Genomic DNA, 19,371 nt, shown 5'->3' on the forward strand with positions numbered 1-19,371 from the left:
AATGAAATGAAATACCCGACGAAAAAAAATCAACAAAAAACGATAAACATGAAAAAGAAAATAAACTAAGGCCCTGAAACGGCCTGTTTTCTCTCCTGATAACCGACATTAACTGGAAACCAAAATGGATTACTTCACAAGTGAAAAGAGCTGAAAAACATCATTATATACAAATCTACAAGGTAAGTGGTTTCTTTCAAAACATAATATCTCCAGTTGTCTGCTTGCTTCATGGTGAGTTTCTGTTACTGTTCTGGTAGTAATTTTTATCCTTATCTGAAAATTATTAGTTCCCTTCCAGAAGGATCAAATTTGGACTCCTAAAGTATCTGATATTCAAGTCATTCAATATTTTACACCTTTTTTCGCATTTCAGACGATACAAAGATATATAGGGGACATTTTAAAAGTAATGCCTCCTATATTTTATTCCACCCAAATGGATCAGAGGGGATTGCAAATTGCATTGATATGCAGACTGAACTTATACATGAAAGTTTCATCTCTCTGCTGCAGATACTGACAGTGTGAAACTTTAAGAAAGTAACCCCTGGACATGTGTCAGAAGCAGAGATATGTCATTGACTTAATTTACAAGATGTAGCATGATCAGAATGTGGCGGATGTGATGAGCTTGAATATGCAGTGTGTAAAATGTTTTTGCCTTGTGATGGGGGTATGAGACGAATGGATTCGCCAATCATTTTTATAACCAACGGCTGTGCTAAACAACCAATCAAAACGTCGCAAAATTATTATAAAAATTATAGAATTTTGGATTCAATCAGTTCGCCGTTTGCTACGTCACGGACCGCATTTAATTCTTCGCCGCCATCTTGGTTACTGATCTGAACTACGCCGCCATCTTTGTTCAACATAATATCTCAGAACTTAAGAGGTTAACTACGCCACGGACCGCATTTGATTCTTGGTCGCCATCTTGGTTACTGATCTGAACTACGCTGCCATCTTTGTTCAACACAGTGTCTCAAAACTTAACACAGTGAATTGTTATAATCTATATATCTAGAAAAGTGAGAGTGTGTGTGTGTGAGAGGACATTTCTCAACCTACATGAGGAATTTTTGAACTACAGACTGGAAATTTGGTATATAGGGTATTCAGACATGTGGAAACTTTAATTGGTTTTCATCTGGAAAAAAGAGCTCCTAAGGGGTCAAAATTGAAATATTGGTATGTGGTGGTCATCAGATTTTTATCTGTTTATCAACTGTTTCACGAATGTGCATGCATGAATCGTTCCCATGACAGATTGCTTATGTTAAGAATAAATAGGTTTGAAAACACTTTTTAAAATCGTTTCAAGCTGGCCTAATGGTTATAGTACTTAACTCGTTGTCTTTAGGTTTTGATTTTGATCTCAGTTTGAGTATTTTTTTTTTCTTACAAGAAGTGAACATTTTAGAAAAAAAAATAATACTTGCATGCACATGTCTAAGTTTTTTTATCCATTTTTAAAATTTTTTTTTTTTTTAAAGGAAGTTAACATTACATTTAACGCCTATGGTATTTATGTTTATAATAAATAAGAAATCTGCATTAATTAAAATATAATATTTACGCATATTTTATGACCAGGCAATGCTGGGCGGCCTGCTAGTATTCTATATGCCTGAAAATTATTGGTTTATTCCCAGAAGAATCAAATTTTAATGTTTAAAACATCTGATATTCAAGTCATTTAATTTTTTACGCCTTTTTTTTTTTTTTTTTTTTTTTTTAAATACTACCAAGTTGCTAAAATCCACTTAAAGGTAAGGGTTAATGAAATTGATGGATGTTTGCATCAAAAAATTATTTTTTGATTTATTCTTAAAAAAAAAAAAATTATGTTTCATTTTATGCTGTTTTTTTTTATTTTTATTTATTTATTTATTTATTTTTTTATTACATTTTCACCCCAAACAAGGCACATTGCCACTTTGGTGTAGGGGGCTACTATCAGGGGCAGCAACTACTGGGGCACTATGTTGGGATTTGGGCAGCAAGATGTCGGTTCACATTACATTTGAACTTCTGCATGTCAGTACAGTTAGGGAAGCAGGGACCTAAAATGGAATTCCAGAGTCTAGCGGTTCTGGGGAAGAAACTACTGGTGTAGAAAGATCTTTTACATCTAGAGATCTGTACTCTGTGGGGGTGGGATTTAGCTGCCTGTCGGGTTTGTCGAGGGTGTCTACGTCGTGGGGGCACAAGTGTCTGTAGTTCGTCAGAGCATTCACCATTAAAATACTTGTAGAACGGGCAGAGGGATGCAGCGTTTCGTCGATGAGACAGAGGCTGAAGCTTAGATGCCAGTTCAGGGCCTATCAGATTGGTGACTCTCTTTTGAACCTTGTCTAGGAGCGAGAGACTAGCAGCAGATGCACCAGCCCAAATGTGACAACAATACTCCATACATGGGCGAATGATGGCCTTATAGAGGTACAGGATACTTTCAGGTGTCAGTAGTTTTCTAGCATGGTAGAGAGAGCCTGCCTTTTTCGCAGCGGCCTTGGCAATGTTTTCAATATAATTGTTCCAACTCATGTTTCCTGTGAACGTTAGGCCAAGCAGTTTGAAAGATGTACTCTCAGACAGGGAGACACTGGCCATTGCTATTGGAGGCAGAGAAGGTTTCTTGTAATTATTGAAGGAAACCAGTTTAGTCTTGGCAGCATTGAATGTGACCATCCATTTATGTCCCCATTCCACTACAGATTGGAGGTCATCCTGTAGTGTTTAATTTTTAATACTATTTTTTATGCTTGTATTTTCATGTTGATTAAATGGATTAAAGAAATATTTGTTTCAGTCAATCTAGCTGTACCTACCTAGTGCTGCTCAATACTGTTTTTATCTGCATTGGCAAATACAGTTACCATCTTATTTTAAATGTGGTATCCATATAAAATTCCAATGCTGTCAAAGTATTTTCTAAAGGGGAATGAATCGACTAGCCTTTTATTGTTCTTTTGGTAATTCTGTTTTGTTACTAGATGTAATTTTTTCTGTCCTCAATCAATGAAGGAGATATCCTTCTACACTAAGGTAATTTAATAGTTTTGCTTTAATCCAGTGTCTTTTTTGGGTGATGGATTTTCACCATATTTTAAAAAAAGAACTTTTCCATCTCAAACAAGACATATTGCCAACTTAGACATAAGGGGGCTTCTGTTTGAGATCGTATCTAACAGAGGATGGTGAAGATGTGAGCAGCAAGATGTTTTAACATTACATTTAAATTTCTGCTGGTTAATACAGTCAAGGAAGCAAGAAATAGGAAGGAATTCCAAAGTCTAGCAGTCCAAGAGAAGAATCCATAAGAGTAGGTTTTCTGCCATCCAGGGACCTCAACAGTGAAGAGGTGGGATTTTGTTGCTTGTCGGGTTAGTCGGGCGTATGTACATTGAGGGGGCACAAGTGCTAGAGTTTATCAGAGCACATTTGATTAAAGTACTTGTAAAAAAGACACAAGAATGCAACATTGTGGTGATGGGGCAGATGTTGGAGGTTAGTTGATAGTGTGGGACCTATTAGATTTGAGACTCTTTTTTGGAACCCGTGTAAGAGTGAAAGACTAGTCGTAGATATAGCAGTCAGATGTGGCATTTTGCATACTGTTCAGCAGGAAGAGAACATTAATTCTGATGACTTTTGTAATATTTTGCATTTTTGAACAACTTAGTTTGAGAATTAAGGATAATGTTTACCAATATCACAAGGTGATCAACGTTCCTGAGTGGACCATGGGCATTTGTTACACAATCCTCAGTTAGGAATTAATCCAGAAATGAGGCTTTCTGATGTTCATGATCTGGGAGGCAGGCCGAGAACATGACTGTCTAAAGGAATTAGTTACAGAGAAATGTGTGCTGCTACTAGCTGAGTCTGTGTAAATTGATCTTCCCCATATTAAAAAAAAAAAGGTACTTGTTTAGTTTAATCAAGACATTAAAAAATGAAAATATTGAAAAAATATTTATTGCACGTGCCTGTTATGGAATTAAGTTCTCATAAAAAATAAAGTTCACTTAATTTAATCAAGTAGTTTTTTTAATAGAGGAAAATCAAATTTTAATGAGAACGATCATATCCCGTCATCTTGCCTATTTCGTAGTTGAGGGGGGGGGGCCTTTAAACCAAAAATGGGGTAACAAAGGATAAAATGAAAAAGGGATTAAAAAAAACAGATAAACTTTGTGAAACTCTAAGTGAAAAAAACTAAAATGCATTTTTTCTGCCCATGTTTCAATATAATCTTGTCAAATCTTTACAAACTTGAAACAGTAACTGTTGTGTCTGCACAAATAATTAACAAGAACACGGAAAGTAAAGGTATAACAATAATATATTAGGAAGAAAAGTTATATACACATTTACATGTCTTCAGATATACTTCAGTTGGAGATATTCCGGCAGGTGGCGTGTTGCATGTCTTACTGGATGGAGCATAGGTGTCTTGCCTATTTGGCGGTCGTTGCCGGACTCCCCCCGGTATTGGTGATTGATACCTTTATATATCTCACTCACCCACCTATGTACATTAGTGGGCATCTCCACAACAGTAATGGAGTTATCTCACTTGATGCCCCCTCCTCCCCGTCCATGAAATAGACAAGATGGCTGGGATACGATTGATCTCATTAAAATTTGCTTTTCCTCTGTAAAAAAAGAAACTACTAAACAAGTACCAAAACACCTAATTCTTCCCTTGTTCTTATTCAGACGCTACAATGGTCCACGAAAAGAACTGACAAGCCAAAATCAAGCACTGATTTTGTAGGAAGAAGGCTGACAAAAATTATAGAAAAAGATTGACTCCACATTATATATTAAATAAAATGTAAAACGTTTAATAACAAAATCGTAGATTATTCATGTTATTCGAATTCTTCAGACTACTGTTCTCATCTTGAGTGTTAGTCACACAACATTTTCGTCGCTTCTTTAGATGTCTCTTCTGAAACTCCGGAATCTGCACAAAATTTCAAACAAACCATTTATTTAATCCATGTCCAGCTTTCATGTGATGCTGTTTCAATTAATGCCAGTCCTAAAAAATGCATAGCTCTGCTATAATATACATTTGCTAATATCCTTTCTTTGATGAGAAGAACGCATTTTTTTAAAACTCGCCAGATAATAGGAAATTTTAAAGTATCTTATTTGAGTATCCTGTCGAATAATTTCAATCAGTTCATGTAATAAATATTTTTATGTTCAGTTCATATAACAAACATTCAGTAACTGGCCTTTCTCTCTCTCTCTCTATATATATATATATGTATGTGTGTGTGTGTGGTTGCATGCTCTCATTTCGTCAGCCATGACTGGGTAGAAGTCCTAAGTAATTCACAATTGTATTTTGAGTGTTACCTATACTGAGGATTGAACCTTCAACCTTGAGAAAAGTGTGCCTGGGTGTTTGGAGGTGTGTGTTGAGCAACAAAAAAAAAGTGGTAGTAGATAGGCAGACTCGAACCCGTGATGCAAAGGTGGAAAAGAAAGTGAACGAAACTCTAATCCTACTCCATGACACGACCGGAAGTTCGGAACATTGAAATTAGTAAAGTCATTTCATCCAATACGATGACTTGTAAAAATGGCAACACAAAAAAAAAAAAAAAAAAAAAAAAACGACCCTTTTTTATAGAAAACTGCTCAGTTGAGGGTGAAGGAATTAATGTTTTTAGCCAAATTTTCGATATTTGTCGTCCGAAGGGTCGAACTTCAAAACGATACTGCTCTTGTGAAAATCCGTCGCCTCTGTCGAAAGTTTTAGACTGACATGCATACATTTAAACAGACAGGTGAGATTTATATAATAGATTATCATAATTTCAGATGAAGAAATAAAATAATTTACCAAAATATGAAATGAGTAATTTTTTTATTAATATTAAGAAACCTAAAAACAAAAAAAAAAAACAACCTAGTTCTGTTCCCCACATTGATATAAAATTCCTCGCAATTTCTGATACATCTTACCGATTAGGCGTTCAAAAGGCAGAGACATTATCGATGGAAAGCTGAGAAGAAGATCAAGTAAAGAAATTTGAGGTTCACGGATATATTTTGTATATTCGGCCATTCCTTGTTTGCTGCACAATTCCTGGAGTCTGTATTTTTCTTTCTCACTGCTCGCATATTCAACCAGCATCCTCAGCAAAGCCTATAAGACATCAAACAAAATGAGAGAGATAACAATCTTTAGAAAAATAACAGTAACGATGAGGTGCCTTCAATAAGTTTGCAGACTTTTTTGTACAGGCATTTAAAATTGTTGTAGCCTCTTGAAAATTCAATACGTTATTGCGGTACTGACATCCCTTAAAAAGAAAGGTGATGAACGAAAGCGTCACAAACTATATAATAAGAACGGAAACCATTTTAACATCTCTCAGAAATGCCAGACAAACAGTGGATGATGCCTTAATAATCGCAATGATACTAAAAGGATTATCTAGCCAGTTCGACCCTTTTTCTATTTATATAACCTACAGCAACAAAGAACTAATGTTCTCGGGATTTAAAATTGAACTCCACAGCTTTGAAGAGATGTTGAAACACAAAAACCAGTCGAGTAGTGACAACATGATGAAATTGACTTCTCCTATAAGAAACGACAGCCGTGACGAGTGAGACACTCCGTGTTTCACATGTGGTGGGAAGGGACATATATCCAACAACGATAACAAGCAAAAAACTTGGTGTAACTACTGTAAAAGCACCACTCACAAGAGAGAGTCTTGCCAATATAAACGAAAGGATACCATGAAAAAGGTAACAGATAACGAAGAAGCTACATTCACATTCAAAATGGAGGACATACGAAAGGCGATATCACCTATGGGCTTACTAGTCGACGCAGGAGCAACCGTCCACATCATTAAAGACGAAAAGAAATTCAAAAATTTTGACCCCCACATTCCAGTCAGAAAACCACTATATGGAGTTAGCGGACAGAATGATAACCAGCGGCATAGCACTAAAAAGAGGAGACACTGAAGTATGCCTAGTAAAGATGAATGGAAACTGCATCCCAGTCACCCTAAAAATAGTGTTACTTATACCCTCCTACCCACAGGACATATTTTCTATAAAAATCATGACCAGAAACGGAGCAACGGTTATTTTTAAAGAAAATAAAAATATACTCAAACATAAAAAGGGTTCAAAATTTAAAATATATGTACATAAAAGACTGTACTATTTAATGACTGCAGAGGACAACAGTACCGAAGACAGCTGCCATCAATGTTACAATGTCCACACGTGGTATAAAATACTTGGTCACTGTAACTATGACGACGTACCAAAACTATCTGCTTTAGTTCGTGAGACGAAAAGATAAGATAAAGCTAAAATTAAGTCGCCAAAAATGTAAAAGTTGTTCGCCATCTCCTAAGAGTTCATAAGTCTACATCTATCATCATAAATGGCGATGAAGCTTCAAAAGATTTAAATTCTCCTAATTCCGAAAATTCTGATGCTATGAAGACCCCCCCCCCCAACCCCTCGACTTAGATTGCCATCGCATGGTGCCTTATTGCAAAAAATCTCATTCAGATTCACCAAAGAAGATTGATTTAAAAACTCTAACTGATTGTATGGAAGAAAAGCAACTCGAGACAACTGATGAGACTAAAAATAAAATATGAATACGGCATCTCCCAATCTGTCACTGCTTATAGGAAAATCAAATAAAACGCCCGATTCTGTCCATGACCCGTCTGTTAAAAGCAGTCTGCGATTTGAAAGCCCAAAAGGCACAAAACTCATTGGCAGAGCTTTGTCACCTATGCTTACTGGTAGAAGTTTTGCAGCCAAGCAAGTTAATGGAGAAGCTGAAGACCTGTTGATAGAACCCGTCACAAACAACTTGTCCTCATGGCAGAGAAGTTAGTCTGGTGGATCCACACCTTTAAGTGAATTAAGTTCATTAGACTGTGGGAAGAAAATAAAGTTTCCAGTCAAAATTTCACCCACAAAAGAATGTCAGAGTCGATCAACTACTCTCAGTTCAGTAAGGTTAAATCGAAGCAAGCTCATTGAAAATAACTGCAGCCCTTCAAATCGAAAAGATGACCCATGGTAGCGTTATCCACATGCGAAGCTAAATATGTGACATTATGAAGAAGGTATGAACCTCACCCAGCTACTCACAGAAAATGGACCCATATAAAAAATATGCCTCCCATTAAGATATTTGAAGACAATCAAAGTGCTATAACACTTTCCAAGGACCTTGTACACTGACAAAAGTGTAAATATATAGATATAAAATACCATTTTATCAGGGACGTCCTAAATAACAAGAGTATAGACATAATTTATTGTCCCACAACAGATATGCTGGCTGACATTGACAAAACACCCAACTCTAGCAAAACTAGAAAGACTCCAGGGACTTTTATTCAGACTTTAAATCTGTTTACTAATATAATGCTCTTACAATAAGAATAAAAATAAATAAAAACAACATGATAACATTCTAAGAGCAAGTGGGGGTGTTGAAAGTCCAACAACACTCATCTTATCATTATCTCCCTTTGATTGTAAATGTCCCATAATTCCCCTTTTTTCTTTGTTCTAAGTAAAGTTTTCTTTCGATCCATCCACACGTGCTATTTTTCCTCCTTAGAATTTGTTCGAACATGTTTTCCCTCACATATACACACGCACACACACACACATATACACATCCTCGTACATACACCCACATGTACGCACGCACATACGCACAGACACGTACATATATTCACGTTCACGTATATACACTCACATTCACGCGCGCACACACACATGCAAACATACGCATACATACGCGCACAAGTACGCACACATGCGAAACGTCACTTCCCCTGAAAGGAATTCCAGACATGCGCAGTCCGAACACTCACCTCGATATAAAAATCCACGACACTATTCAACTTCCTCTCTTTCTTCCCTTTCGCCTGGTTTCGTCAACTAGGCAAGTTCGGCGTCCATAGCTCTTGGTTTGAAGACTTTTTCACGTGGACGACTGCTATCATGAACGCACGGTTTTGCTGAGGCAAACACTCCCTTTTCTATTTTCCTTTCTACGTGCGGGACGGCCATTTCTCATCCTCGACTTCATTTCTTTCTTTTCCACACATGTAGCCGTCAACGCCTGAATGAACACGTGTTACACCTAAACCATTTTTATTTCCAACAGAAAATAAACGACATGTTTATTCCATCGCGCAATTGAGTTATTGTTTACTTCATTCCATTCGTTTCATTATTTTCTTTTGTAACGGGATTAGAATTTATATGTCCTAGTCCTCTACAAATTTCTGCTTATTTTTAACCACTCCCCCTCATGATGCAACTCTCAACAGTAACCTTCTTCATCTTGTCAAACTCTTCCTGGTGAATTTGGAAATCTGTACGGAATTTTGAACGGAACCCTTTATTTAATTCATGAGGGTAGCATGCTCTCATTCCAACTGGGTAAAAGTCCTAATTGGCAATTGTATTTTTAGTGTAACCTGCACTAAAGACTGTAACCATCATCGTCCAGAGGAGTATTGCAGCATTAAGAATTGATTATATAATGTTAAATTGAATTTAAAAAAAAAAATTTAATGCTGCAATATTTTAAATTATAAATTTATTATATTTTTTAATACAATATCTTATCCTTTTCTTTTCCAGTTTTAACAACTAGTCCTTTACTTTTCCATGTTTAAGCTTAACCATATTACTTTTCATAGTTACATTTTTCTATTGTAATCCATGATTTTTCCAGGCTTCCAATAAATTCACTTGTTCTTTGTTTAATTTCAGTCTTATTTTTTTTGCTGTCATAAACGTAACATACACAATGCATGGCACTCGTCTGCTTCAATAAAATTCCACCAATTATCTCCCTTTCATTCTTTCATTTTGTCTGTTTTACTTGTTACTTCTTTTTTCGCGACAGCAGTGAATTAGTAGCAACACTAGTCGGTGAAGTTGGTTGGTTGTTTTTGTTTTACGGCATATCAACCTTTTTCAGGTTATTTAATGCCGAATCTAGTTATTTTGAGGAACGATTTTTAATGGAGTATATTTTTTTTTAAGTCAGATTTTATTTAACCCATAGTTGGGGCCCTAACAGGTACTACCACTCCGGGTCAGAGTGGACCTGGGAGCAATGGCAATTAAAGGGTGGCCCCACACTCCCCAAGGCCAGCAAGGTGAGGCCTCACCATCGGATATAGTTTTAGGTCATATCCAGGACCAGTCGCTGAAGTGACGTGGTTGCTATGGAAAGCAGTAATAAAAATCGTCACTCACCTCCTTATGTCTTTTTACGATTTTGAACATCACTAAATTCATCCTAACTTTTGTTTTACTGAACAAAAATTGAAAATTTTTTTTTCACAATATAGCTGAGACTGTAATCTATAAACTGTAATAACTGTTTGAAATTTGGTTGAAAAATGAGTGAGCGGTGAAGTTTTAAAGCAGTTCTAAAGGACTAAAACTGTCACTACCGTGTTTGAATGTTATACTCATAGCCAAATTGAATATTGAAATGCTCATATCTTTGGTTCTATGGGATAAAACTCCATGAAAATTTGCAGGCTTTTTAAAGATTATAATATTATTCTATGGTTAAAATTTTATGACAATTGGTAAAAAAGAACCTATATTTTCAAATCAATAAAATATATGCAAATTTGCCTACATTTGTATATATAGTGTCCTGGCAAGCCAGATTTAGTCTTGCTGCTTTGGGATGACTTTTGCTTAGAGTTTTTTTGCTTGGTTGTCTCCCCTGTGGCCTTGCCAGGTCACTAATATATAATCCTGAAATTATATGTTAAATTAATATGCAAACACATACAGTTATAAACTGAGCATCATCTTACCTTCTTTGGGGGCTCACGTATATCCAAGCAATGTGTTAATGCGTGTCGTATTGTACATTTGGAAGGAATGTAATTTGGACATGATGCTTTCTTTTTAGTCGTTGTAGCTTTCTATTCTAATAGTTTCTTCCCTCAAGCAGCTAGACTTTGGAATTCCCTTCCTGCTGCCTGCTTCCCTGACTGTACTGATATGCAGAAGTTTAAGTGTAACATAAACAAATAACTTGGTGCTCATGTAGTAGAATGTACCATGTCTCTAGATGAAACACTAAGACTCTTCCTAAGACGAACAACAACAACAATACAGAAGATCCGTCATCTTCATAATACCCAGTATATAACAGTAAGGGGTAAACAGGAGTAAAAGAAAAATGTAATGGATTGACACAAACTGCAGCAAATTAAGATAGAATGATGGAACAAGCTATTTTAATTCATCCAATACATGCGGGTATATATATATATATATATACACTAGTGTTGGGCCAATTAATCGGAATTGGGAAGCGGGGAAAAAAAAAAAAAAAAAAAAAATCGACAAATTTGGAGGTATTGGAATCGGTATCGGATTCGAAAAAATTGGTGCCTATTTTCCGATGCCAAAAACGATTCTTTTAATTGTCTTTTTTTATTTGATTTTATTTAAAGCAAAATCATCCATTGCTGGTAATAATGATAAAATAATAAATATTTATTGATTTTAAAATACCAGTAAAGCTAAAATCGATAGATCATCCTCCACAAGTGTAATTTTTACGTTTAGGAAAATATCTGCATATTTAACATGTGTTTTTTACGAAAATATTTAACATGTGTTGTTTTTTTTTTTTTTTACAGAAATCGGGGAAAATAACAACTCTATAGTTAAATATTTAGAGATTTATAAAGAATCGGAAATTGTATCGGAATCAGTAATTTATTACGGAATCGGTAATTGTATCGGAATCGGGGAAAAATATTGGAATCGTCCCATCACTAATATAGACACATATATATATATATATCTACATATATTTTTTTTATTTTACATGTAATATCTTCTTACTTGTGTCAGGAGGTCAGGTATAGTATCAGTGTTGCAATACCACTAATATATAATCCTGAAATTATATGTTAAATTAATATGCAAATACATACAGTTATAAACTGAGCATCATCTTACCTTCTTTGGGGGCTCACGTATATCCAAGCAATGTGTTAATGCGTGTTGTATTGTACATTTGGAAGGAATGTAATTTGGACATGATGCTTTCTTTTTAGTCGTTGTAGACATGATGGAAAGTTCAAAAGGAATATCTGCATTTTCAACAAGGCCGAGTCTATAAACCAAGACAAAAAATAAATCAAATAAAAGGACTGCAGGATATAATTAGTGTCCAAAGTGAACCCTATACATACAAATATATAAACATATACACATACCCAACTTTATAGAAGACACTGTACTGGATTCTTCATACCAGTTATTATAGGTGCCACAGGGTTTATGAAGAAGAACCGGAAGTCCTACCTAACTAATATTCCTGGTGAACTAAGTGCAAAAGAGATCCAGACAATTGCACTTAATGGAACAACAAGGATACTAAAAAGAGCTCTTGGTCGGTTTCAATAAAAAGCAGGGCAATGCTGGCAGCTGAACAAAAACTTGAATGTCTATTAGATACTATTCTCGGGTGTCTCAGGTCTCTCTGTGCAAGGGTTTGTCAGGACATCCTGGCATAAGCATGCTTCACCCTTACAAGTAAACCTTGACTAAATAATGAAAATAACATGGTATTCGTAACACAAAAAATATCTCCTCGGTATGGCTAGCCAACATTGGTTTTTACGAGGAATGGTGTACCTTTTCCAAGTGATGTTACCTCAAATAACAGTACAAAGCATGATACTCCACCAGACTAGATGAATTCTTGTTCTGGAATCCAGTAAGGCCAAGAGACCATAAGAAATGTACACTAGGACATATTGAAATGATCAATTGCAGAAGCGAAAATTACATTCCCAATTTCTTTCCTAATTTAGTATTTGAGAGTTAAAGTAGAAATTTGCCGGGATATTTGAATATTTACGTATCTCGTGTCAATATCAAGTGTTAGTCCCAGAGAGGACCTCCTTGATTTCTGAGAATTTTGACTGGAATAAAATAAAACAAAAGAGAGAAATTCCAATTTAAATTTAAACAAAGCTTACATCGAGGGAAAAACAGCTGTAATATATTTCATGCAAGCCACACAGTCCTCCTGACAAAAACATCTATATATATAAAAGGCAAAAGCGGCACACGCATTTTTGTATGGGGGTTTTCCAGGGAGGGGGGGGTACTATTTCTTAGAAATGTTTATATACCTCCTAGATTATAATATCTACGATTTGCGAAGGGACGTTGTGTCTAGATTTATTTTGATTGACTTATATAAAATTTGCGCTATTTCGTTGTATTGCATGTTTGTTCGTTTTTTTAGTATAAATAAAGTGAAACTATTGGAGTGAGGTCATTCCCCGGTCTTCTTTGATCAATTGCTATTCATTTGGGCACTCCCCTTTTTTATAGGGAGTTGGTTTTCCCCCCAACAAAACCAAAAAAATAACTGCCTCACAGCAAAAATTAAGTGCAGGATTTCATTTCCCCTATGGCGTGAGATTTGACCTCATTAAATTCACACATCGATCACATAACTCTTAAATCATTTAATTTCATCAACTCGCATTCAACTGCCTTTGTAGTGCCGAGGTAAGTTATCATGCTTTTTTTTTTGCTTTCACCTCAAGGATTCGGGTTCAAGCCTACCTCCCTCCTAAAACTTTTTTTTTTTTTTTACACCAACAAACACCCGGGCACTCCCGCTAGTTTGAAGTAAAGAAGAAAAAAAAAAAAATTAAAAAAATCAACAAAAATTTTAAGTTTATAGGAGACAATACAATGCATGGAGTATTGTTGCCACATCTGGGCTGCTGCATCTACCACTAGTCTCTCCTTCCTAGATATATCCAAAAAATAGTTGTCAATCTAATCGGTCCCACTTTATCAACTAAGGTCCAGCCCCTGTCTCATCGCCGCAATGTTGCATCACTGTGCCTGTTTTACAAATATTTTAATGGAATGTGTTCTGATGAACTCATTTCACTTGTACCTCCTCGACATACATATCCCCGACAAACCTGCTTAGCAATAAGATCACACCCCTTCACCGTTGTTGTCCCAGAAAGCTTTCTATTCTAATAGTTTCTTCCCTCAAGCAGCTAGACTTTGGAATTCCCTTCCTGCTGCCTGCTTCCCTGACTGTACTGATATGCAGAAGTTTAAGTGTAACATAAACAAATAACTTGGTGCTCATGTAGTAGAATGTACCATGTCTCTAGATGAAACACTAAGACTCTTCCTAAGACGAACAACAACAACAATACAGAAGATCCGTCATCTTCATAATACCCAGTATATAACAGTAAGGGGTAAACAGGAGTAAAAGAAAAATGTAATGGATTGACACAAACTGCAGCAAATTAAGATAGAATGATGGAACAAGCTATTTTAATTCATCCAATACATGCGGGTATATATATATATATATACACTAGTGTTGGGCCAATTAATCGGAATTGGGAAGCGGGGAAAAAAAAAAAAAAAAAAATCGACAAATTTGGAGGTATTGGAATCGGTATCGGATTCGAAAAAATTGGTGCCTATTTTCCGATGCCAGAAACGATTCTTTTAATTGTCTTTTTTTATTTGATTTTATTTAAAGCAAAATCATCCATCGCTGGTAATAATGATAAAATAATAAATATTTATTGATTTTAAAATACCAGTAAAGCTAAAATCGATAGATCATCCTCCACAAGTGTATTTTGACGTTTAGGAAAATATCTGCATATTTAACATGTGTTGTTTTTTTTTTTTTTTTACAGAAATCGGGGAAAATAACAACTCTATAGTTAAATATTTAGAGATTTATAAAGAATCGGAAATTGTATCGGAATCAGTAATTTATTACGGAATCGGTAATTGTATCGGAATCGGGGAAAAATATTGGAATCGTCCCATCACTAATATAGACACATATATATATATATATATCTACATATATTTTTTTTATTTTACATGTAATATCTTCTTACTTGTGTCAGGAAGTCAGGTATAGTATCAGTGTTGCAATGTTTTGAAAAATCCGTTCCTTTGTCAAGTATGTGTTTGATTTTCAGACAGTCATAAATCCAACAAGCACATCTGAAAGTCAAACACGCACCTAATAAGAAGTTATACTAACTTTTTCATATGTGCCAAATTAAACCTTGATACAGTTTTCGTATTCTTTGTGTCATTTTTTATGATAACAGTATATTAAAGTTTGTTGTGGCTAAAAATCCAGTCCCTTCTCAAACGTAAAAATGACTTCAAGATATAATTTACCTGTGAATAAGCAGATCAACTTCACGTTCATCATTCGGACAAATTACAGAGATGGCATCGCCAGGTTGGTAACAAATGGCACTAGGATCCTGAAAGATAACCAATCAAAATTTTTATAACACTTTTTAAAAACATACAGAGATTGTTGCCATAATATAAAAAAATCAGGCCATAGTCTATCTAATAGATAATGTTACCTTGTAACATTTTAAAAGTTGGACCTAAATAAAACTTTAGCTGATATATTTGATTCTAACTAGCTAAATTTCATTTGTTACTGTTCTTTCACCTTACTGGAACTATAATCACATACTTTGCTACAATTGGTTCTGGATATGACCTTAAACTATATCCGATGGTGAGGCCCCAGCTTGCAGGCTTTGGAGAATGTGGAGTCACCCCTTAATTGCCATTGCTCCCAGGTCCACTCTGACCCGGAGTGGTAGTACCTGTTAGGGTCCCAACTATAGGTTAAATAGAAACTGACTTAAAAAAAACAAAAAAAAAACATATATTCTATTAAAAACTTTTTCTTCAAAATCACTGTATTCAGCATTAAATGACCTGAAAAGGGTTGATATGCCATAAAAAAAAAAAACAACCAACTTTTGCTACAATTAATTAAAAAAATTATATAGCCCTGTCCATACAATTGGTAAAATAGAATACATTTTCAATTATAATAAAAAATTAAAATAAGCAAGGGGAATAACTCATTTTTAATTCAAGATTATGCAAAAAGTTGTCTTCCTTACAACTAAAATCTTATTTCTTTTTCTGTAAAAGTTGCAAATAAACGATAAAGAATAAAAGATAACTTCAGTACATGCAATGCTAGGTAGGTGCAGCTAATATATATATACAAATTATTTATTTAAAAACGCTCTGTTACAAATTTCAGAGACATGCCGTGGTTTCATTGCAGTAGATCTGGCTTTTAAAAATCCAAAACAAATCATCAGCGGCTCCTGAAATGAAAAACAAATCAAAGAAATTTGTAACATATAGTTTTAAAATAAAGAAAGAAATAATTTGTATTTTAGCTCTCACATCTGCGATTGAGCACTTTATTGATTTCTTTTCAATGCACTATATATATATATATATATATATATATATATATATATATATATATATAATCTCTTACAAACACATCTGTACTTGAACAAAACAATAAATTGAAACTTGAAATACTAGAAGCATTACTAATAAAATCTAAAAAAACAACAACTATTAATAACGTTAGCAATAGTAATAACATCCTGAAGTGCTTGTAGAGTTATTTATTTTAATAGCTTTGCAAACATTTCAGGATGTTATTAATTTTAACCAATGGAAAAAAGGATAAATAAAATAATTAACCAATTATAACCAATGGAAAAAAAAAAGGATAAATAATTAACCAATGAAGAAAAAAAAAACTTTATAAATTGTTCAAAACCAGTTAGATTAATTTTTCCCTGACAATGAATCCTGAAGGAACTCGGACTTATGATAAACATGGTGATTACATCCCCTAGTTCCCGCCAGAAGTGAAGACTGTTATTCGGAAGTTGGAAAAGATTGAAAATAGAATTAATAGACAAAAAACGTCCATTTTATTTAATGAAATATGCCATATATAGCTCATTTTAACTTAGAAATCTGCTCTTCAGTCGAGAGTATAAAATACATATTAAAATATGTTTATAAAGGACATGATAGTGCTATGATGGAGGTTAATAACCATTATTCATCTATTAATATCGATCAAGGAGAAACAATGCGATCAGAACAAAGAGATGAAGTCAAGCAATATCTATCATGCAAATATGTATCACCTCCAGAAGCAATTTGGCGTCTTTCTGACTATAAAATGCATAGACAGTCTCATGTTGTGTACCGTTTAGCTGTTCACATGCCTGGAGAGCAACAGATTTATTATCAACATGGACAAGCTGAACCAGCAATTCAACAAGCATAACAACGTCACACAAATTTGACTGCTTGGTATGAACTAAATCAGAATGATATTACTGCTAACCAATATTTTTACTGTGATATTCCACATCATTATGTATTTAACAAAACTACTACAAAATGGACTAAAAGAGAGCGGTCAAGTAATTTGATCACAAGAATGTATTCAGTTTCACCAAACCGAGGTGAAAAGTTTTATTAACGGATTCTGCTTCTTTATGTCTCTGGAGGAAAGTCATTTGAAGATTTAAGAACAGTCCAAGGTCATACATTCCCTACATTTAGAGAAGCTTGCATCAGCCTTAGATTATTGCAAGATGATACTGAATTAGAAAATGTTCTTACTGAAGCTGCTACATTTACAATGCCACAACAACTACGTAGCATGTTTGCAATGCTGTGTCTTTATCATCATCATCATCCAGTGGATGCCTTTCAACTATTCATCAACCATAAACAGAGCATGATTGAAGACCTCATTTCTGCTTATGATGAAAGCATATGTGAAAACATTGCACTTCATTTGATAAAAGCAATATTTCATGAGCATGGTTCTTCTTGCCAGGCAATGTGTTTACCTGAACCAACAGGTGATCCTCCAATAGATAATATGACTCGAAATACAAACCAGCCTAATGTTGAATTGCAATGAACAATTAGAGGTCTTTAATACTATAATCAAGGCTGTCATGGCAACTGAAAAAGAAGCCCCACACAACAATTGCTTCTATTTAGATGCCCCAGCCAGATCAAGAAAAACCTTTTTATTCAACATGTTATATGATTAATTCACCTCCAGCAGTTCTGTAACCGCCACTGCGGCATGGACTGGCATTGCTGCAATGCTACTAACTTCAGGGAAAACACTCCACAGAATATTCAAACTACCTGTACCTCTGACAGAAACCAGTGTCTGTAACGTTTCTCCTATATCAGAGCATACTTCTTTTTTGAGAAAGCCTCTATGATACCTAATCATGCACTGCTTGCTATAGATAGATGTTTACAAGATATAATGGGTAACGATAAAATATTTGGTGGAAAATTTCTCATACTTGGAGGTGACTTTAGGCAAATTTTGCCAGTAGTGTCACATGGATCACCTACATCTATTATAGACACCTGTCTTAAAAGATGCACATTGTGGCATAATTTCAGTCAATTACAGCTAACACAAAACGTCAGAACTAACATAAATGAACAGGAGTTTTGTAGATGTCTCCTTCATCTTGGTAATGGTATACTAACGAGCAGTCTTAATGACGTTCCTGTAGATGCCATAGATGTTCCTGATGATTCGGTATGTAATGGTTCTCTAATCTCAAAAATATTTGATTGCAGCTCTCAAGAAATGGAAAACAGAATCATCATGACTCCAAAAATACAGAATGTTTAATAGTAAATGAAGAAATTCTAAATAATCTTCCCGGAGGCATAAATACATATTTAAGTACAGATTACATCTCTGATGATGATGCTGAACTTCAAAATTATCCTATCGAGTTCATAAATTCATTAACTCCATCTGGAATGTCATCTCACCGACTTAATGTGAAAATAGGGGCAATAGTAATGCAACTGCGAAATTTATCCATAAATCAAGGACTTTGTAATGGAACTAGGATGAAAATAAAAGAATGTCATCAAAACAGCATCATTGCTATTTTAATTAATGGATCTAATAGAGGTTTCACAGTTATCATTCCAAGAATTAAGTTAAAGCCAAGTGATACAAATGTTCCGTTTGCATTTCATCGGATACAGTTTCTAATACGATTAGCATATTCACTGACCATCAATAAAGCACAAGGCCAAACTTTTGATAAGGTTGTTATATATCTTCAACAACCTGTATTCTCTCATGGTCAACTGTATGTGGCATGTTCAAGAGCTCGATCTAAGCACAGTGTGAAATTTAAGGTAATGCAACTGCATAGAAATGATAATCAGGGCAGAAAGCGTGGTGTAACATATACTAAGAATATTGTTTACCGTGAAGTGTTATGAAAACAATCAGGAACAGCTATGGAATCTAAAAATTAACTTGGATGTAAATATGATTTTGGAAAATTAAAAAAAAAATTGCTTTCCTTATATTTAAACTTCATAATTTGATGA

General features: G+C 34.8%; 1 protein-coding gene across 3 annotated transcripts in view; it reads right to left on the reverse strand.

The window, feature by feature from the left end:
- The window catches only part of LOC145258191 (methionine synthase reductase-like), a 130,970-nt gene that overhangs the window by 19,967 nt on the left and 91,632 nt on the right, over positions 1-19,371 (reverse strand). For all 3 annotated transcript variants that reach the window (XM_080116082.1, XM_080116080.1, XM_080116079.1), the window contains 3 exons: positions 15,295-15,383; positions 12,049-12,205; positions 5,992-6,175 (listed from right to left, as the gene is read on the reverse strand). In XM_080116082.1, the coding sequence (XP_079972208.1) occupies positions 5,992-6,175; positions 12,049-12,205; positions 15,295-15,383 (430 nt within the window). The remainder of the gene's footprint in view (positions 1-5,991; positions 6,176-12,048; positions 12,206-15,294; positions 15,384-19,371) is intronic.

Source organism: Euprymna scolopes, chromosome 33, assembly GCF_053919585.1.
Source record: "Euprymna scolopes isolate OS-2025 chromosome 33, ASM5391958v1, whole genome shotgun sequence".
Lineage (NCBI taxonomy): Eukaryota > Metazoa > Mollusca > Cephalopoda > Sepiida > Sepiolidae > Euprymna > Euprymna scolopes.